The following is a 21,920-nucleotide window of genomic DNA, read 5'->3' as shown; positions in this document are numbered from 1 at the left end:
TCTATGATTCTATGATTCTACCTCAGCCATGGACATCATTGGACAAACTTTGGACATCCTGACACATGCCTGTGTCTTGCTCCAAGCCTTCCACATCAGACGCCACCCGTTCAGTGTTGGCTTGGTTGCCACATGTTGTCGGTGACATCTTCTATGCCTGAAGATGGTTGGACTCCTCCAGCTGGACTTGCAGGTGCTGGAATATAGCTGACACCCCCTCCTATAAATTTTGCCTCTTTGACTGCATCTGCACCAGTGATGGGATCATCTTACCCAGAAGCGCAACTTCTGTCTGGGCGGCAGCTGTTCCCTGGGATCGGGCAGCCCTCCGACCGTCCACCTCCTCGGGAGTCCCTACCTCCAGCTGATGTGCTGCAGGTGTGTGTGGTGCTCACCAGAGGGTGACCCAGGAGCCTGGTCACTAGCATTCCCCTCTGAGGTGTTAGTCCCTGTGTGAAGGTGGAAGGTGCTGGTGAGAACAGTGCCAAGATGTCGGTGTCTCTTCCCCGCAGCTGTTCTCCAGGGTGTTCTGAGGATCTGGGTGGAAGGCGGGGGTGGGGTGGGGTGGCGGTGGGTGTAGCGACCCCAGACGGCCCGGCTTCATCTGATGGGGATCCTGCAAGACTAAAGACATGCGGTGAGATCTTGGGAAGGACTGGTCTGTGGGAGAGGGGTGACTCAGTTGCTATAGGGACAGCTGCATTATGTTGGACCCTCACTTGTTTGGCGCATGCTGGCCTCCATTCCAACCTCTCCACGATCGCCCCTGTGAGTTGTAGTGTCCTTTCCTCAGAGGGGGTTGTGGACCGAATATCTGGGAAGCCCTCTCCCGTCCTCTGGCACGTCTGGAGATTATGAGCCGCTTTATCCTTGGGAAAACAGAAAGGACATTGTGAGACGCTGGGATGTGTGCTTTATGGGGAGTTTGTAGCTGGTGACATCTGTGTGTAAGGCCCTGGCCAAAGAGGACAATACATGTGTCAGCGTTTGTGGAGGGTGGGGTGTTGTTGGCCTCTAGGGGATTGGGGGAATATGTGAGGAGTGAGGATTGGGAGTGATGTCAGGCGCTCACAGATGGTTACTCACCCGAGCTGCTCGAAGGAGGTTGTTCATCTTCTGCCGGCCCTCTTGCTGAGTCCACAAGCACTCACAGCCTCTGCCACCTCATCCCAGGCCTCGGCCAGTATAGCGGGCTTGATTTTCACCCCACCCTGGGGAAGAGGGTGTCCCTCTCCACCTCAGTGGCATCCATCAGTGTCAGCATCCAGGCGCCTTGATGCTGATCTTCTTGCAGCCATCTTCTTGTCTGGAATAACCATCTGGAGCGCTGGAAAGCTGCTGCTGCTTGTCAGGCTGTGAACGCCAATCCCAACCCCAGCGGGGCTGAGACTCAGGCGGGCGGCACGTGGGCTGCGAGCTGGTTCATTTGCATGACATGAATTGCTCCTCGACGGCGTTCCTCGTGGCAGCACGCAGTTACTGCTGTTCTCCACCAGCAGCAGCACTTAGCCTGCAGAACAGATAATCCAGATCGATGTGTCTGGAAGGGGTGTAAATGGAAAGGCAGAATTGGCACCAACGTCCGCCATCCAGAAAGTGTGGGGGCGGGTTTATTATCTGCAATTGTTGAACTCAGCATTGATTCTAGTGTGTGAGTCAAAAGCTAAGGTGCTTTCTCTTGAACGTACACTGATTTTCAATGGAACAGTGTAGAAGGATAAAGAGAGAGGGAAGATTAGCAGTGAAGAGGAGAATTAAAATGAATTAAAGACATTTAACAAATTGAACAGTTCCAATTCATCCCTGCATTTGTTAAGGTGGATTGGCCATGCTAAGATTTCCCCTTAGTGTCCAAACATGCACAGGTTAGTGATGTTCTGGATCACAAACAGGTCACCAACACTGGAAGTGGTGCAATTCTATTTTATTATAAGGTTAACTATATTAACACACTTGAACTGTGGGTAAATGCAATACCAGCTTTAACTGTTGACCCTTGCCTAGTCCTAACCAGGTGATGCACTCAGCACATGGTGAATGTCTGTGATGCAGGCTGTGAGCTCTGTGCTCTGAGCTGGCTGCTACTAGAATGAGCGGGAACTCTCCTGTCCCCTGTCTTCATAGTGCGTGTGCTCTCACTGTTGATTGGCTGCGGTGTTGTGTATGCTGATTGGTCCCACTGCATGTCCATCAGTATGTGTGTGTGTGTCTGCACCATAATATACTGGTGTATATTATGAAATCCCCCCTTTTATATAAAGAATATGTGCCTGCGTGACAATAAATATCGTGTAGTGAATGTACCTGACTATGTGTGTGCGTGTTATGTACATGACTATGTACATGAGGCTCATCTATTTACACGGGAAGGTGCCTGGATCAGAGAAATAGGGTGTCACAGCAACAACGAAATGAACATTATGTACAAACTACTGGAACGATTAAACAGGATAACAGATCAGATCAAAGAGTCCAACATTGTAAAACTCATAAGTCAAGTCCCTGAGGTGGGTGACGAATTCTGGTTGACTGCCTCATGGGTGGGTCAGAAGCCACCGACTGAGGAACGGGCTGGGCCACGGCTGAGTGAGGAGGATGCAGCGTATTCGGAATCTCCACATAGTCCAGGTTGGGGACAACAGGAGGGAATTCTCCACGCCAAGATGGCGTGTTCCAAAATGAGCTGGCGCATACTGTGCGGGATCACGATGCGGTCCAGCTTCAGGAGGACACCATTGACTACTGCCAGATCGTCTCTGATATTGTAGAACTGCGGGCATTGGCCCTTGAGCCACCCGTCCATCATGTGGCGCATGACACGCTGTAGTAGGGAGTCAGCCACAGTCTCGTGGCGAATGTGGATAAGGCGTTCATCCGTGGCCAGCAGATTGGTGGCCGTGAAGGCCACATGGGCGTCAACCTGGCAGACGAACCCCTCTGGGTCACACGGGGTGTTGACTGCCCTGGACAGAGAGTCGGCTATGATCCGGTCCTTGCCCGGGGTGCATAGGAGTTGGAAATCGTACCGCCGGAGTTTAAGCAGAATGCGCTGGAGGCGAGGGGTCATATCATTCAGGTCTTTTTGTATAATGTTGACCAGCGGGCGATGGTCGGTCTCGACAGTGAATTGGGGGAGAACGTACATGTAATCATGAAATTTGTCGACTCCAGTCAACAGGCCCAGGCATTCCTTTTCGATCTGCGCGTAGCGCTGTTCCGTGGGGGTCATGGCACGTAACACATATGCAACGGGGGCCCACGATGAGGCCTCATCGCGTTGCAGGAGCACCGCCCCAATGCCAGATTGGCTGGCATCCGTTGAAGTTTTTGTTTCCTTCATGGGATCAAAAAATGCCAATACCGGGACCGTGGTAAGCTTGGTCTTAAGCTCCTCCCATTCGCGCTCGTGGGCAGGAAGCCATTGGAAGTCTGTCGTCTTCCTGACCAGGTTCCGGAGAGTTGTGGTATGGGAGGCGAGGTTGGGGGATGAACTTCCCCAGGAAGTTGACCAAGCCCAAAAATCGGAGGACTGCCTTCTTATCCGCTGGCTTCTGCATGGCCGTGATGGCTGCCACCTTGTCCGCATCCGGCCGCAGACCCAACCGGGAGATGTGGTCCCCTAGGAACTTGAGTTCCGTCTGGTCGAAGGAACATTTGGCTCTGTTGAGGCGAAGGCCTTGGTCCCGTATTTGTTTGAAAACGTGCTGGAGGCGACTGATATGCTCCTGCGTATTCAGTGGACCAAATGATGATGTCATCAACATAGACGCGCACACCCTCAATGCCCTCCATCATTTGCTCCATGATCCAGTGGAATACTTCTGATGCCGATATAATCCCAAACGGCATCCTGTTGCAGCAGTATCTGCCAAACGGGGTATTAAAGGTACACAGCTTTCTGCTGGACCTGTCCAGTTGAATTTGCCAGAATTCTTTCGAGGCGTCAAGTTTGGTGAAGATGTTGGCCCGAGCCATCTCACACCTGATTTCTTGGGGATAGGGTAATGCTCCCTCATTATGTTGCGATTCAGATCCTTTGGGTCAATGCAGATCCGGAGCTCGCCGGAGGGCTTCTTTACGCACACCATGGAACTGACCCAGTCGGTTGGTTCCATCACTCTGGAGAGCACTCCTTGGTCCTGGAGGTCCTGCAGCTGCTGCTTGAGGCGGTCCTTGAGGGGTGCTGGGACTCTGCGAGGTGCATGAACCACAGGCGTGGCTTCTTGTTTGAGTAGGATTTTGTAAGTGTATGGAAGTGTGCCCATGTCTTCGAAAACGTCGCCGTGCTGGTCGATGATGGCGACTAGGGGCTTTTCACAGTAACTTCATTTGAAGCCTACTTGTGACAATAAGCGATTTTCATTTCATTTCATTTATAAGGCTCGCCTGAATTTCAGTTGCGTTGCATCACCTCTAGTGATGCTGTGGAGGAATGGCATGGCATTACATTTCAGGGGACGCATAACTCCACCAGTGGATTCCAGCATCCCCATGCCTATTCAAAATGGTGCCCCCTTGGCCGAACCCAAGTGTGCGCCGAAAGTCTATGAAGTAACGCTACACCGATGTCATGCAGCCTAAACAACTGAGATTGGAAAGTAAAGGGTTGACTCTAATGCTGGCTGTTGAACGCTATGTCACAGTGATGTCACTCACTGAGCGTAGATGACTGAGTTATATCCCAGAGAATCGCTCTAACTACGTCTTGCTCAACCTTGGCAAATGGTTTGTGTGCAATAACATGTATTTTCAGCAAGAGATTGTTGCCTCCAGCAAGGTCTCTTCTGGAATAAGAGGCTAAAATATCCAGCGATGAATTCACAATAACAGAACATGAGTGATCCCAAATTTAGCTAATAATTAGTGTGCTGCAGATCAGGGTGAAACTGAACGTGAGTCCTGCAGTAACATTCCTGAAAGGGCCAGGCACGCACGTCAGGCATTTCACTTGACAACTTTTGCCGTTGCAAAGTATCTAGAACTACTCTGGTGTGTTTCTGAAGATCTCTTGTGTTGAGTTCCTGGATTTGACGGGGAGTGTTGCTGCATCCTCACAAGAGATGGAGGAGAAGTGGATGACCTGTCCACATAAAGGCTACAATTGATGGCTGTAGGGTTGGGGAGGGTGGTGGTGGTGGTGGTGATGGTGGTTGGGGGGGGGGTTGGTCATGCGGACAGCAGTCGTATGTCTCCGGATTTTCAGTGCAACAGGGAAATGGAACAGAGGGTGTGCAGAGGGGAAGCTTTGCATTATGCCCCTGTCAATTGTTGCCAGACTCCTTCAGGCTCCTTGGGGGAGAGAGAGGGCAGCTTGGCAGACCCGCCAAAGCGCCATAGGTCTAGGGGTGCATGCCCATTCAGCACTTTCCAGTAAGCTGTCTCATTGAGGTCATCGTTTGAGTTATATGCAGCAGAACACATCTGTGACCTCGCCCTTGGGGGGAACTTGCAAGCAAACTATCCTTTACCCTTGGGATTCTGCAACACACTCACGTCCGCATGAGTCACCCAGCTGACCCCAACCTGGTACCAGCCTCCAAGATATCAAGTCAGTGCCATTATCTGAGCTGGTGGCAGGTCAAGTGATGGGACCTCGTCTTTGGCACTTTGCCGTTGCTCTCTCAACCTCCATGGGCTGCTCTGGCTACAGAGGCCGCAGTTCTTGATACTTGAAAACCGGAAATCAGAAGATCGAGGTGATGAAATTGTAATGTGGCAAAGGGTCCATGATCATGCAATCGAGGAGGATGGGTGTGTATTGGGAGTTGAGAAGGAACATAGGGAAAGTACACACCCGCAGTGGATTTTGAATCCCCCAGGAGCAGATCACAACCAGCCCCACAATGCAAAAAGTAATCTCTTCCCTGGGCCTTGGGAGGTGCAGGCATCCACACCTCTCACTGCATCTGCTCTGATTTCTTCTGTTTTTGTCCCGCAGCAATAAATTGCAGCAATATTTTTCAGCACAGCTTCCCTTTAAAAGGAACAGCCTGCTTTTAAGAAAAGAATTGAGGCTGCCCTACATGGTTTCTGAACAGCACTACTCTGCCCCCCCCCCCCCCTCCCCCCCCCCCTGCTGAGTACATGGGCACCCAGCAGTGTTAAAAAGATAGCAGCAAGGGATCTGCTTGACCAGAAACTAGAAGCATTCCAATAAGATGAGACAAAAGAATTTGTGTATTGCCTGTTTCAGCACACAAACATACAAAGTAGGAGCAGGAATAAATCTTTCAGCACCTCGATCCTGCTCCATCATTCAATATAATCACTGCAGATCTGACTGTGGCCTCAGCTCCACATTCCCACCTAGCCCCCCCATATCCTTTGACTCCTTTGTTGATCAAGAATCTATCTACATCTGCTTTACAAATATTCAGTAACCCTTCCTCCACCACTCTCTGGGGAGTAGAATTCCACAGACTCCCAGCCCTTTGAGAGAAAGGGCTCATCTCCATCTTAAATGGGTGATCCTTATTTTAAAATCGTTCTAGGGTGCGATTTAGTCACCGTGTGGCACCCGGTACAGAACTGGGTGTAATGGTGAATCCAGCGAGACCCTCAAATCGGGCTCTCTGCTGGGCCAGATCCCATTCGCTCAGCCCCACTTGATCTACATCTCGCCCTCTTTGGGCGTGATCCAGATCAGCATATTTAAATGAGCCTCTTTCACCCAGCACCTCAGAGTCAACAGCCACGCCTGCACAGCCCAACTGGGAGCTGTTTAGCATTGGTTTGCACAAACGTGGGCTAGGCATGATGGCACCTCGGGGGGGTGGGGGGTGGTCTTGCAGGCTATTGGAGACCCCTGAGTGGTCAGGGACAGGGCAAGGTAATAGCTTGGTACTTCACTGGCATCCAGGCACCTTGGCATTGCCAAAGTGCCAAGCCAGCAATGCCAAGGTGTCCGGGTGCCAGGTTGACAGTTCCAGAGGTCGGGTCTGGGGGGCTTTGCCCATTAAGGGAGGGTGAGGGGGATTCCAGAATCACAAGACGGTTGGGGGGATGAAGGGGGGGCTCAATAAAGCAGTTATGACCTGAAAAGGGGGGCGGGGTGGTAGAGATCGGGACAGCCGGTCAAAATGACGCTCTGATCTGCGAGGAGCTTGCCGGTGCAGGAAATCCACTAAAAAGGTCTGCCCAAAGGCATGCATCTGGAGGCTTCCAATCCCCTGGGAGACCCCCACGAGTTCCGTCTAGTCCCCGTTTGTGGAGACCAGCACAGATTGGCGCTCGTCTTAGGTCTCCAAGGCAAGTGGGTCAGATTCCACTCCTTGGTTAGATCTCAGGAATGCATCTTAGACTAGCTGTCTCACTGTAATATATGGATTTACCAGAGAGTGATCCCATTTGTTCTTGCGAGGCATGACGAGTCGGGTAGATTCTTGAATTGGGAATCCCCTGGCATCTACTGGTCATGTTGCGCCGTGCCGTGCTGCTTCTTGGGTGCACGCGACCAGTAGATCCCACCCTTAAAGTATTGAAGGATTATCATCGGGCCGGATCTTCCAATGCCAACAGCAGCAATTGTTGAGCCATCAGTCACCCTTGCACTTTAGGACCCATTGGAAGACCTAACCCATGTACATGCATGGCAATTGCCCAGGAAGCTTAAACATCTGGGGGGGGGGGGGCTGAATTACGCTGCCCAGGACACCATCGGAGTATTCCCGACACTGACCTTAGTGTCGGGGATTTGGGCGAGATACACATTATTTACTCGGATACTTAGCCAAGTTTTGTTCCACTGTTAAACTCTGGTTTAAGTTAGTGATCAGCAGTGAAATGCAACCCACAATCCCCAATAAGTCCTCAACTCACTTGTCCGCCTCCCAAACTGACTGCCCATTCTCCCGCCCCAAATGCCCACTCCCCCAGCCGATTTCCCAACTCCCAGCCTGACTGTCCACCCCCGAACACCCACCCACTCACCCACACATACCTTCATCCACTCACTCAACTACCCGCCCACTTATCCATTCACTCAGTCATCCACTGAAACCCTTGAAGACCTTTAACAAATTACCTGAACATGCTAATTAGTGTCATTTAGCAAAAAGCTAACGGCGCAGTTATCCTCGCGGTCAGCAGCAATCTCCTCAGCAGCACCGCTGACCAGAGTATCAGGCCCACAGTTGGATTGAGTGGATATTCATAAACAACAGTTGGTCAGCAAAATATGAGGCAACATGAAGATGGAAAAATGGAACAGAAATTACACCACATTATAGAAGACTGCAGTGAGGTGTAACAGATCGGACTCGAGAAGTAATTGAACTGTCATCTGTCCATCAACTTTCACCTCATATTGCAGATTTCACTTGCAATCAGTGGACTTCCCTTGATTGCACATCAGTTCAAGCAAGATTTACAACTCAGTGCGTTGGCTTGCAACACAATCAAAATACGATTGATGTTCCCTGGTACCTGCTGTACGAGTGCACTTTGAGAGCCATTAGTGATATTGAGGATTGCATGCTCCCTTTTGCTATCCCCCCCACTGGATAAAAAATCTCACTCAGACCCTCGACCGTGATTGAGATTAATGAATTCCCCCAAAAAATCTAAAGATAATTTTCTCTTTCTGGGTCATTAATCTCTTAAGTGTGATTTCCCCAAGGGCTTCAATAAATATTATACTGTGAAATATTAAATATAATACATTGCAGATTATTTAAAAGATACCATTAAGAGAGAAATGCTTTCATTTTTAATATGGTGTTCAGAAAGCTCTTTGGAAGCAGGGCTGAATTAATGAACTGGTAATGATTTTTTTTCTTGGAGTTTGGGTGACAGTCAAAATATATTTATTAGCCAATTTATTGCCCTGTTGGATTATTTTCTTGGCCAAACGGTGCTTCCATGATGGAGGCCTGGCAGGAAATTGTAGAATGCATGGGTCAGAGCATGGTCATGAACATTCACCCTCTCTACCTCTGACACACAGTGGCAGCAATCTGTGCCATCTATAAGAGGCACTGCAGCAGCTCACCTTTGATAGCACCTTCCAAACCCATGACAAGGGCAGCAGACCTGCAAGTTCCCCTCCGAACCGCACACCATTGTGACTGGGAACTTCATCAGCGTTCTTTCACTGTGGCTGGGTCAAAATGTTTGAACTTTCCAACACAGTGGGTGTACAGCCTAATATCTGGAATGGGTGGGTTGTCTTATGAGCAATGGTTAGACAGGCTAGGCTTTTATCCGCTGGAGTTTAGAAGAGTAAGAGGTGACTAGATTGAAACATCTACGACCCTGAGGGGGTTTTGACAGAGTTGATGCGGAGAGATGTTTTCATATATTTTCAAATTTATGTCACATAGTTCAGCATCATTTTCATCAAAGCAGTCCTGTAAGGCGAATGCTCGAACCCAATAGTCTGGGCACAGCAGTGTAGTACAGCTGATTTAATTTGCTCCCATTGTTCTGGAATTGAGTGTGATGTGTGAGATTGGCTCAGGGCTGCATTTGTAAATTTCTCTCCTCAGTTTGGACTGCTTTAGGGCTGAGACATTGGATGGGATTCTCCAATAGTGGGGCGAAGTGTTGACGCTGTCGTAAACACCGGAGCATTTTACGACGGCGTCATCTGGCCGCTAGGAGCAGCGATCCTGCGCCAGACAGGGGGCCAGCACGGCACTGGAGCACCTCAGCAGCTCCAGCTGTCGATACAGGTGCTTGCACGGGCGGCGTGGGTCTGCGCCTGCGCACCACGGCCGGCACGGGTCCGCGCATGCACGCGGGTTGCAATCTCCACACCCGCAGCCGGGCAACATGGCGGAGCCCTACAGGGGCCATACGCGGAGGAACATAGGCCCCCCCCCCGGAACTAGCCCACCCACCGATCGCCCCTGATCGCGGGCCTGGCCAACATGGAGGCCCCCCACCCCGGAGTCGGATACCTCCTCCCCCCCCCACCAGGACGGCCCCCACAGCCAGAACGCCGGGGTCCCGCCGGGTAGGACCACACACGAATGACGCTGGCGGGACCCCGCCGAACTCGGTGGGTATTCGGCCCGTCGAGCGCGGAGAATTGCCGGGGGGGGGGGGGGGGGCGCTCCAACCGGCGGGCGCTATTGGTGCCAATTCTCCGGTCGCCAGAAAAACAGCGACCTGGCGTCAGAGCGGCATCCCCCCCCCCCCGGCAATTCTCCAACCCGGCGCGGGATCGGAGAATCACGCCCATTGTTCTTTTTCCTTTAGACTGTTGATCTTGTGATGTCTTGGTGCTGGATGGCTGTTCATCACCAATTGTACAATGATTTGTACAGCATGCATTAGTCCCCCACATGGATCGGGTGATATTGAAATCACTTAGATCTTTGACCAGACCACTGACATAACACAGGAGGTGCTAATGCTTTGATCTAGGACGCCCTAGGAAAAGCCTCGGGGCTTTTCACAGTAACTTCATTTGAAGCCTACTTGTGACAATAAGCGATTTTCATTTCATTTTCATTTCATTCTATGTGGTTTTTCATTTGCTTTCTGGCGGGAGTCGGTGCATGTCATAATGAGGCCATGCGGAGCACACTTTGTTAGCAAGAGGACACCATTTGCATTGGCTTTATCCACCCTGTTTTTCCCAATGGTTGTGCTCCAGAAATTGGAGTTATGGCCAACCCAATGACAGTCGCTGTCAGTCTTTCTTTTCCAGTAGAAGGAGTATTCCCTTCTCGTTCCTTCAGCTGCTCCTGAAAGTAAGTATCGCTGAGGACGGCGATATAAATTTGGAATTTTGAAAGCGCCAACAATACTCAAGAAGCCCGACACCATCCAGGACATAGCAACCCGCTTGATTGCTCCCCCTTCCACAAACATTCAACGCCTCCACCACCGACAAACAGTGGCAGCCGTGTGTACCATCTACAAGATGCATTGCAGTAACTCACCAAGGTTCCTTGGACAACACCTTCCAAACTCACAACCACTACCATCTAGAAGGACAAGAGCAGCAGATTCCTGGGATCTCCACCACCTGGAGCTTGCCTTCCAAGTCACTCACCACCCTGACTTGGAAATATATCGGCGTTCCTTCACCGTCGCTGTGGCAAAATCCTGGAATTCCCTCCCTAACAACAGTGCGGGTGTATCTACACCTCAGGGACTGCAGCAGTTTAAGAAGGCAATTCACAAGGCAGCACAGTGGCACAGTGGGATAGCCCTTCTGCCTCACGGCGCCGAGGTCCCAGGTTCGATCCCGACTCTGGGTCACTGTCCGTGTGGAATTTGCACATTCTCCCCTTGTTTGTGTGGGTTTTGCCCCCACAACCCAAAAATGTGCAGGTTAGGTGGATTGGCCATGCTAAAGTGCCCCTTAATTGGAAAAAAATAATTGGGTACTCTAAATTTATATTTTAAAAAGAAGGCAATTCACCACCACCTTCTGAAGGGCAACTGGGGATGGGCAATAAATGCTGGCCTAACCAGCGACAACCACATCCCACAAATTAATTTTTTAAAAAGCTCACAATTGCATGTCCTCTTTCTGGATGATCATCTTGAGATTATTTGTGAGTGTGACAACATTCCGAGGTGCAAAATTTGAAGTTTTCTTACTTGGACCACAAAGATGGCGATCCCGCAGGGGGTAGTTTCCCAGCCAGGGGAAAATGAGACAGCTTATTTTTAGGGCACCTTTTCTAGCCCCTCCCCCATTTGGGGTGAACAGAAGATATTTCTTGACTGGGGACTCCCAGGTTCACAGCCCTGTCCCCATCACCAATGCTCCATCACCACAGGACATAGCAAATGGACCCTGGTAGGTGCCTAAAAGTCACTTTGTTTAATTGGGTGGTTGGGGCACTTTCATTGCTCACATGATCTTGGTGGGGTGGTGAGGTTCTGCACTCCAATGAACCCTTGAGCAATGCCTTCAGGAGCTTCTTTCTTCTGGTAAGGTCATCCACGGAGGTGAGAGGGTGAGCTGTTTGTCAGACGGTATCCAACCTTTGCCTTGCTCTTGTAGCCATGTTGTTGACTCAGCTGCTTCACTTAAGTTTCTAGTTAGAGGTAAGCATGAAAACGCAGTGATGATTATGCAGTTCAATGTCAGGGGGAGATAATTAGTTGTTTTTTTTGTTATCACATATTGTCAGTGCCCAGCATTTATCTGGCATTTGCCAACCCAAGGCTGATTGTTGTCAAGGCCATGCTGTATGTCATCATGGACTGCTCTTTAACCAGAGGAGTTGTAACTGAAACTGTACAGTTTAGAATTGCCAGTGAACATCTACAAAGCATACAATGGACTAAAGGTCCTTGGTGTGGCAGCTGGAAATGGTTGGGCCCAGGGCTCTGCCCTCAGCAACTCCTTTGACGACAAAGATAGGCCTCCAAAAACCAAGGCATTCTCCCTTGTTTCTGGAGTCACAGGGGAAGGCTATCCTTTCGCTATTCAGAATTTGAATCCAGGCCAAATTCATACGATGAAAGGTCTCGTCTCTCTGATGGCTGGGGGTTCTCGATGAAATTAGTTTGGGCATTTTAATCATGGTAACTGCACAGCCAGAACATAAAGTCAGTATCAATTGCAGTAGATTGTGACTTTGTGCAATCGTATAAAACTTGGAAAGGAATTAATTATCAGGAGAGATATAACCACGTTGCCAGTTTGTAATTACCTGTTTTAGGTTGTCACAAGTATATAAGCTACCTCCATGTCATCAATTTGGCAATCCCACTCGAAGGGCGGAATTTTCCCACCCTGTTCGTGGCGGGTTTGTTGGCAGGCAGATATGGTGAATCCGGTGGGAGCCAATAAGTCGGAAACCTGATGGCGTAATATCCTATTGTAATTCCCCCAATGGAGGGTTAATGGCGGGTCGGTCTTCCCATTAGCAGGTGGCGCAAATGCCATTTACATTCATTTGTATCTCATGAATGCTCATTAACAGCTGCTTATCGGAATCCTGTCAGACCTTCCAATCTTGCCAGTGGGAAATCCCGTTAGCAGCAAACCCAATTGGTAAAGGCTGGTGTGAACAATACGGCCCTCAGTCCATCAGAGGTTTTGAGGTGAATGCAAAGCCTACCTGCCGTAGTGCTGCGCTGCTCCTTATGCACTATACACCACATAACGCCATGCTGCTGTCTGTGTCGAGTTTGTACGTTCTCTCCGTGTCTGAGTGGGTTTCCTCCGGGTGCTCCGGTTTCCTCCCACATGTCCAAAGATGTGCAGGTTAGGTGGATTGGCCATGCTAAATTGTCCCTTCATGTCCAGGGACGCAGGTTAGGTTACGGGGATGGGGCGCAGGAGTGGACCTGGGTGGAGTGCTCTTTCGGAGGGTTGGTGCAGACCTGATGGGCTGAGTAGCCTTCTTTTGTAGTGTACGGATTCTATGAATAGTAAAGATAAAGGTGGAGTCACGAGTTAATGCCATTCATTGGCGGCCAAATGAATTCCATTCATTCACCATCAACAACCGAAAGCTCCTAGTTATGCTTAGTCAATGAGTGAAATTCAGAGCCACATTGGTTCAGTGATGTAACTGACAAGTTGTCACCCGCCCTCCTCCCCCACAGGACTCCAAATGTAATGCCTGTGGAATGGAATGCTGCTAACCTCTGTGTGCTAGAGTCCCACAGGTAAGGTAGCAAGAGGGAAAATGCAATCTAAGCTGCCAAAGCTTAGCTGTCATATTTCTCCCGTAGCTCTCCTGTTCACATCCTTGTACTCAGCACTGTCTACCCATACTGGTATCTCTTTTCAGAGAGAAGCCAGAAGTGAGAATGGATCCAGTGGTCCAGGGAGCTTTTCTATCAATCCCCATTCGAGATAGGAGGCAAAGGGGGGGGAAATGTCAGTGCATGCAACTCCAGCAAGAGGCACTGTATGTGGGACAAGGTCAGGGGAGTGTGAACATCAACAGGAAGCTGAGGAGCACAGATCCAGACTGTGGGGGGGGGGGGGGGGGGGCAATTGGCAACACCGAGGGTGTATCTTCCAAGATTTTCCTTTTAAAAAATGAGTGAGAGGCAGAGCAGGACTAAGCAGCGATTATCCCGAGATCTGCTTTGCCACATAGGCCATTTGTTCCGAGAATACCTGACACCACGTGGATTCAGAGGCTTCCCCGGCCAGTGGCTCTGAAGGTGATGGCAGCGCTCAATTTCTTTGCCTCTGTGTCTTTCCAGTTTCACAGTCAGCAACACATCGGTGATTTCAGGAGCTGACCAGTGTCCTTTACAGGAGGGACCATTATTATGTGAACTTTGCTCTGGATGTGGATAGCCAAGCCCAGAGATTCAGGGGCTTCACAGCTATTTCTGAGTTCCCTAGAGTGCAGCCTTTGAGGTTCATCAACTGCAAAGGCTTGCATTCCTTGCAGTTAGTCGGTGTGCGACCATCGAAAGCTCATCCTGCACATTTGTGCTTGTTTCCCTGGAAGTTGCCATGACTCCTACATCCTCAGTCACTCCCAGTTGCCTGGGATCTTTGAGGGGCCAGAGCGTCTGCAGGGTTGGTTGCTGGGGGTTAAGTGCTACCCATTTAAACACTAGCCCATGGATCTGGAGCGTCACCCTCTGGCTCCAGCTGAGGAAAGGTACAACCCTGCTCATGTCACCACACGTTTCCTCATAGAGCAGACCATTGGACCGCTGAAGATGCGATTCAGATGCCTGGAACACTAAGGTGACTCTGCAATATGCCCTGGCGCTGAAAGCCAGTCTGCCTTCATCTCCAGGCTGCAAACCTTTTCCCTCAGTGTTCCAGACATAGAATCATAGAATTTACAGTGCAGAAGGAGGCCATTCGACCCATCGGTTCTGCACCCTACTTAAGCGCACGCCTCCACCCTCTCCCCGTAACCCAGTAACCCCACCTCACCTTTTTGGACACTAAGGACAATTTACCAAGGCCAATCCACCTAACCTGCACATCTTTGGACTGTGGGAGGAAACCGGAGCACCCGGAGGAAACCCACGCAGACACGGGGAGAACGTGCAGACACCGCACAGTCAGTGACCCAAGCCAGGATTCGAACCTGGGACCCTGGCGTTGTGAAGCAACTGTGCTAACCACTGGGCTACCGTGCTGCCCTTTGATGGAGGTTCTGGTGAAGAGAGGTGGGCTGGAGAGAGTGATGTGCGTGTGCTGGATTGGTATTTAAATATGGTGTTGGGTCCTTTGAACCCATCAGCTGAGGCCGGGCGGATGAATCAGTTGGCAGCCTGCCAGGTAATTTGGAAGAGAATTTGCTTCTGCATGATTAATGAATGAACGTCTAAGTGCTGAGTCTGGCGTGGGATGCCACCAGTTTGGCAGTTGGACAGGCACCACCAGAGCCACCTGCATTCAATCTCAAAATGGGAGAATTCCACCCTCCTTTAAAGATAGCTGTTAGATAAGGTAGAGATGTCACACTGAGGATAGGGTTAATACAAACTATTCAGTCATGACAGAGAGAGCGTGACGCTGTCTCTAACCTAAGCTCCATCTGGGAAACATGTTGCTAAACTTGAGTGGGAAATGTCCCATTCAGCAAGATGTCCAACCATGATAAACATAAATGTTGCCCAATGATAGAACCAAAAAAATAATAATCTAAACAACTGCTACAATAAGTGGCGTAAAACAATGAAAGTAGATTTTAAGCACTTCTTATCCATTCTTTGAATTATACATAGAAATATAGAAAATAGGTGCAGGAGTAGGCCATTCGGCCCTTCGAGCCTGCACCACCATTAAATATGATCATGGCTGATAATGCAAATTCAGCATCCCACTCCCGCTTTCTCTCCATACCCCTTGATCCCTTTAGCCGTAAGGACCATGTCCAGCTCCCTCTTGAATATACCCAACAAACTGGCCCCAACAGCTTTCTGTGGTAGAGAATTCCACAGATTGACAAGTCTCTGAGACAAGACGTTCTTCCTCATCTCAGTCCCGAATGGCTTACCCCCTGTTCTGAGACTGTGACCCCTAGATCTCGACGTGTCCAACATCGGGAACATTCTTCTCGCACCTAGCCTGTCCAGTCCCATCAGGATTTTATATGTTTCTATGAGATCCCCTCTCATTCTCCTGAACTCCAGTGAGTACAAGCCCAGTTGATCCAGTCTTTCTTCATATGTCAGTTCTGCCGTCCCAGGAATTAATCTGTAAATTTAGAGTGCCCAATTCTTTATTTCCAATGAAGGGGCAATTTAGCATAGCCAATCTACCTACCTGCACATTTTTCTTTTTGGGGGGGGTGGGGGTGAGGCCCACTCAGACACGGAGAATGTGCAAACTCCACACGGACAGTGATCTGAGGCCGGGATCGAACCTAGGTCCTCAGCGTCGTGAGGCAGCAGTGCTAACCACTGTGCCACCATGCCACGGCTATATACTGGCTACAAAATATCCCCAGCCGTGTGGCTTTGTAGGGGAGCCGTCCCAACGCAGTTCATTGGCATTTTACTTTGCAGTGGTATGATTGGCAGCAGCTTGGCCAATTTAAACAAAAGCCCAATTCAGAGCCATTTTCCCCGGAGCAGCACTCCTTCCCTCCCCCTCTGGCACATAGGACGGCAGCCATTTGCATGGTGACAGCTTCCCTTCCCAGTGGCTTGTCCACCCAATCCTACTTACTCACATTCTTATACTCACGGTAGTAAAGCTTTAAGTGGATGTTGGGCCACATTTTAGTACTGTTTATATTGTTTGTTTTATTGCACCCATTGGTTCTTGCCAATGCCTTACCTATCCTCCACCATCATATAAAGACCATGGAAGATGAAATGATCTTCTTCTCCTTGTGGTAGCAAACTGCAAACGCACTCCTGAAAATATCGTCTGATCAGTGAGATCACAAACGTACTCGTTTTGAATTCTCTGCTCCGGCTGGAGGAGCTTTTCTTGAATGAATTTACTTTTTTAATTCACTATTCCACAATCAAATTTGAAGGAATTGCTGATATTGTGCCATGTGATTGTATAGTATTAATCATTAATGTGCTTGTTGTGAATTCCTCTGTCTGCATTAAGCTGTTTATTTTAAGCCTATGCTATTTAAAGGCTTTTACAATGAGTGCCACTCTTGCTGATTACATAACCATCGAATCTTTTCCTGGTGTGGAAAGCTCTGCAAGTTGCAAATTGTCGAATAGTCAGGCGCGATGACTGAGTGTGCACCAACAACTGACAATGTCCTTTAAATAGTCTGAAAGGGCTCTGGAGACAAGGACCCCGGTGTCAGCTCGGGGATGGTGGACTAAAATTGTATGCGGAGCGGAGCCCCAGCTGAGCCTCTGCATGGCCACGTAGCACACCTGGCAGTTTGGCAGCATGGGCGGAAGGGGAGGAGTGGAAATTTAAGAATAGGAGGCCTGCTGCCAGGGACTGGTGGTCGGGGGCGGGTGGCGAGCGGATGGGCTGAGGGTAGAGGGCTCTGGGCCGGTTCGTGATGCAGAGCGCGGTTCGTGATGCAGAGCGAGGCCAGCAGCGTAGGTTCAATTCCCGTACCGGTTAATGTTATTCATGAAGGCCCCGCCTTCTCAACCTTGACCCTCGCCTGAGGTGTGGTGACCCTCAGGTTAAATCACCACCAGTCAGCTCTCCCCCTCAAAGGGGAAAGCAGCCTACGGCCATCTGGAACTAAGGAGACTTTACTTTACTCTTAGAGGGGGCTAATTGTAGGTTTGTGCATGGACGCGATTGGGAAGGAGACGTCTGAACATGATTGACTAACGAGTTGACCTTCAGAAACCAAAGGCTCCCTTGTGCTGCCTGCGAGGTGTACAGGAGTATGCCTGCTCCTTCTGGCCAACAAAGTGTAAAAGAAAATTGCAAAATTTATGATGATTCTTCAGCCTAGTTAGTCCCTCCTGCCACCTTTCTATTCCCCGGGCTAAAGACAATGCAAGTTTTCCAATGTGATGTGATTAAGACTATGTGATTTCACCAATGACACTATTGCGCTGCACATTGCGAATTGTTAATTCGACACTTGCCTGCTTTTAGCAGGAACATTATCCAGAGCCTCAATCACTGGCTCAAAAGTTGGCCTAGAATGCAGTGGATTGAGGAATGGTTGCACTATTCAAATATATTGACCTAGCCTCCCCCAATCCCACCCTACCTTGTACTGCACACCTGACCTTGCACTGCACAGGACTTCAAATCAAAGCTCAAGGACGGTCTGGCTAGGTATCAATTCAGATGATATAGCAAGTCCAATGAATGTCTAAGTTGTAGGAATCAGAGTCTCCTGTTGTAAACCCCCCACCCTCCCACTTACAATGATGGTCTTGCAAGAGGCAAGCTGAAGCTTTTCCTCTACAAGGTGATTCCAGAAAAGTGATCAAAAGGCCAGGACCCAGTATGTTCAGACCCTGGCCTCCATTTCAGGTATTCCAGTCAACTCCCATCAATGTCTTCCCCAGACCCACATGGATTATTGTGGCAAATGACAATGCAACAACATGAAATCTTATAGATAGGAGTAAGAGATTAAGCATAAATAACAGATCTATTTTGATAGCATACTCCTCAAATCCTTCCCTCACCAGTAAACATCAATTATCTCCTGAACTCATTTACACAGGATGGCTTCCTCTTCTCATTTATTCAACAAGTGTATTACTCTTCAAATGTAAAACCTCATCCCTAATTCTTGGGTCCCCTCATTTTTAACCTCATACCTCCTTGTATTTGAACCTTTTACCACACGGAAACATTGACTTGACTCAGCATTATCAATCCATCCTCAACATTGTCAATCCCCCCCCTTAACATTGTCAATCTATCCTCAACATTGTCAATCCCTCCTCAACATTGTCAATCCATCCTCAACATTGTCTATCCCCCCCCCCCCTTATCATTGTCAATCCCCCCTTAAAATTGTCAATCCCTCCCTTAACATTGTCAATCCCCCCCTTAACATTGTCAATCCATCCTCAACATTGTCAATCCTCCTCAGCATTGTCAATTGTGTAAAGGATTTTAGTTCAGACGGGCAGCATGGTCGGCATGGACTTGGAGGGCCGAAGGGCCTGTTCCTGTGCTGTACTTTTCTTTGTTCTTTGTTGTAATCCATCCTCAACATTGTCAATCCATCCTCAACATTGTCAATTGCCCCGTTATCATTGTCAATCCATCCTTAACATTGTCAATCTCATCCTAATCATTGTCAATCTCCCCCTCAAATACTGTCAATCCCCCTCAACATTGTCAAACCCCCCTCAACATTGTCGATCCTTCCTCAATATTGTCAATCCCCCCCGCTTTATCTGCTGTGCCACTCACCATGGGTTTGCTTGTCCCCCGTTGTTACATCCCATTACTGCAAGACGTACTATCCAGTCAGACATTGTAATGCTGTTGTAAATCTGTCATTAGGAAATATGACTGACGTGTAATTTATTTTTATGTATACAACCAGGTGGATGCTCATGGAAACATCCTGCTTTCAACCTTGGAGATTCACAATGAAGTCACGGCAACAGAGGTTACGACAAGTGTGACCGAATCTAGGAATTCGGTGATGTCCTTTGACAACTCAGGAATTCAATACAGGAAACAAAGCACAGCCCGAGAAGGACTAGGCCGCAGCACATTGGACAGAAATGCTGCCCAGGCCAAGAAAAACCGTTTGCGAAGGAGGTCCTCCCAGCTAAAAATTAAAATCCCAAATCTGACTGACGTTAACGCCATAGACAGGTGGTCAAGGATAGTGTTTCCGGTCATTTTCTCTTTGTTCAACTTGATCTACTGGCTGTACTACGTAAACTGATGTGAAGGTACTGTCTGCAAAGTACTGAGGACTCCCGTTTATTGTACAGGGTGAAACAACTGCCCAGTCATTATAGGAATGCAGAATGCAGCCCCACAGCTATGGGAATCTTTTTGCTGTAGAACAAAAGCTGTGATAAATGTGAGGGGAAATTTAAAAAAAACTCAAAGAAAATGATAAAGGACGATACCCTCAGAGAGAAAGAGAATGACCTTTATAAGCCTTGAAAAAGCTCGTCATACTTTGCATGAGACCATGTCACATAAACAATGAGTTATCTGCCATATACACTAGGAATTGTAAAAATTAGTAATTGTTTGGACCTTGCAAAAGTTGCTTTTTCTTGAAGCTTTTTTTTTAGCTATTTCTAAATACAATGATCACGGCTGGTTAATATACAGTATTTAGTTAACTCTCACAATGTTCTGCAGCATTATAGTTCAGTGTGGAACCTTGCAGTATTCTTAACAGTACATAGCACAGGATGAATGCAGAATTAATTTGGCAGTGAATGATGTTGAGTGATTTAATCATCTTACACTATGTATATTTATCATTAATAATTTATTCATGGGCAGAATTCTGGCGGTTAGTTGCTATTCATGGTTGGACATTGTGTAAATATTCTAGTTTTAGTACTTACTTTTCATTTGATTCCATTTTCGAAACAGATATGGTAAATGCTGTAGTTTGCTCAGTGGTAACTTCATGAACATTCCTGCATATTGTTTGAATTCTTTGATGTTCCATTAAAAAAAATAAAATGTAAAAAAAAATAATAACATTGGTAATAATTGGTTGGTAGAGCAGCAGCCTGAGACGAAGGTTGAAACAAGTGGCTCCAATTAAAAGGTGGAGACCATCGAACCCAGTAGTGCATCGCACATGCACGCTCTTAATCAGTGTCCGTCCATGATCCCCCTTGTCTACGATTGGGAGAGGAAAATCAAGATGCGTAGCACAGATTGGATTTGATAGAATTTCTCAGGATACCTCGGGTAGCTGTGATGAGTAGTGACATACTAAAATGCACTGACTAAGATTTTCCCCCATTACGTAGAGCAGAATTGCATCAATATTACAGAACAGAATAAACAGACCGATCAGTCCAACTGTTCTATACCAGCGGTGATTCTTCACACGAGCCTCCCCCCACCCTACTTCACCTCACCCTATCAACGTATTCTTCATAACCTTTACTTCCTCGTGTACTTGTCCCGCTTCCCCTTAAATGTGAATTAGTATTTGTAGCAAAATTATAAACACTTTGGCCGTCCATTTTAAAAGTGCCCAATCTGAGGCTGGATTTTACCAGCCCTCTTGGCAGACATTTGTTTTTTTTTGGGGGGGGGGGAAACGGGGGACATTAGTGGGGGAGGAGGGGTTGCAGTATGTATTTAGGTTGCTTAAAATGGCAAGGTAAGGCAGCGGGCTGTCTGCCCATCGCCATGCCATTTTGCCTGTGGCAGGGAAGGTGGAGGATGACTCTCCTACCCAGAGGCCAGTTAAGCTACTTAAGCGTCTAATTAGGGGCCTCTGCTCACTGCTGCTGACTTTGTGTGTGGGTGGCGCAGGCAACCGTCCTTTAAAGGGACATCAGCCCCAATGCCACTTAATTGATTGCCTGATCCCCATGAATTATGGATGGGGATCGGAGGACCCTGTGAGCATCCGAGGCTGGCCTTGGGGCCGGCCTGCTGTCAGGACCCCTGCCTCATGCGTTAAATTTAGCCCCCGTTTCCAGGTGGGCAAATTCAGTATCGACCTCGTTGGCTCAGAATGTCTTCATGACTTCAATGGAAATACTAAGCAGAGATAATCTTCACAAATGAAATTTCAATCAGAATTTCAGTTGAACAATTAAGGGTTTAATATTTCCTCTGGTGACGTGCTGGTTAATGTCTTCATGTAAAATTTCTTTCTGCACAATTGAAATGCAGCCATTAACCTGCTAAATAGGGCACAAAGGGGAATTTTACATGAATATACTCACTGGTGAGCTGCCAGAAGATGTGAATCCTCTTTAATGGGATTGCTATCCTTGACAGCGAACAACTAAAAATGTAAGACATACATCTGTATGCATGTAATGACAATAACAAAGAACAATCAAAACACACAACTGACTGATATTCTTGAGCTGCAGAACCTTTAAACTTAATTATTTTCAGTTGAAAATCCAACAAATATATTTTATAAATAGGC

The 21,920-nt window shown here is 48.4% G+C and overlaps 1 protein-coding gene across 4 annotated transcripts in view; it reads left to right on the top strand.

Annotated features, from left to right (window-relative positions):
* Window positions 1-20,497, top strand: part of gabrb3 (gamma-aminobutyric acid type A receptor subunit beta3) — an 896,267-nt gene extending 875,770 nt beyond the window's left edge. For all 4 annotated transcript variants that reach the window (XM_072477220.1, XM_072477218.1, XM_072477217.1 and 1 more), the window contains one exon: window positions 19,365-20,497. In XM_072477220.1, coding sequence (XP_072333321.1) covers window positions 19,365-19,715 — 351 coding nt within the window. In that variant the 3' untranslated portion in view covers window positions 19,716-20,497. The remainder of the gene's footprint in view (window positions 1-19,364) is intronic.
* Window positions 20,498-21,920: the final 1,423 nt, after the last annotated feature.

This window comes from Scyliorhinus torazame, chromosome 15, assembly GCF_047496885.1.
Source record: "Scyliorhinus torazame isolate Kashiwa2021f chromosome 15, sScyTor2.1, whole genome shotgun sequence".
Classification (NCBI taxonomy): Eukaryota; Metazoa; Chordata; class Chondrichthyes; order Carcharhiniformes; family Scyliorhinidae; genus Scyliorhinus; species Scyliorhinus torazame.
The sequence above is the reverse complement of the archived record's forward strand: the minus strand, read 5'-3'. Positions and strand labels throughout refer to the sequence as shown.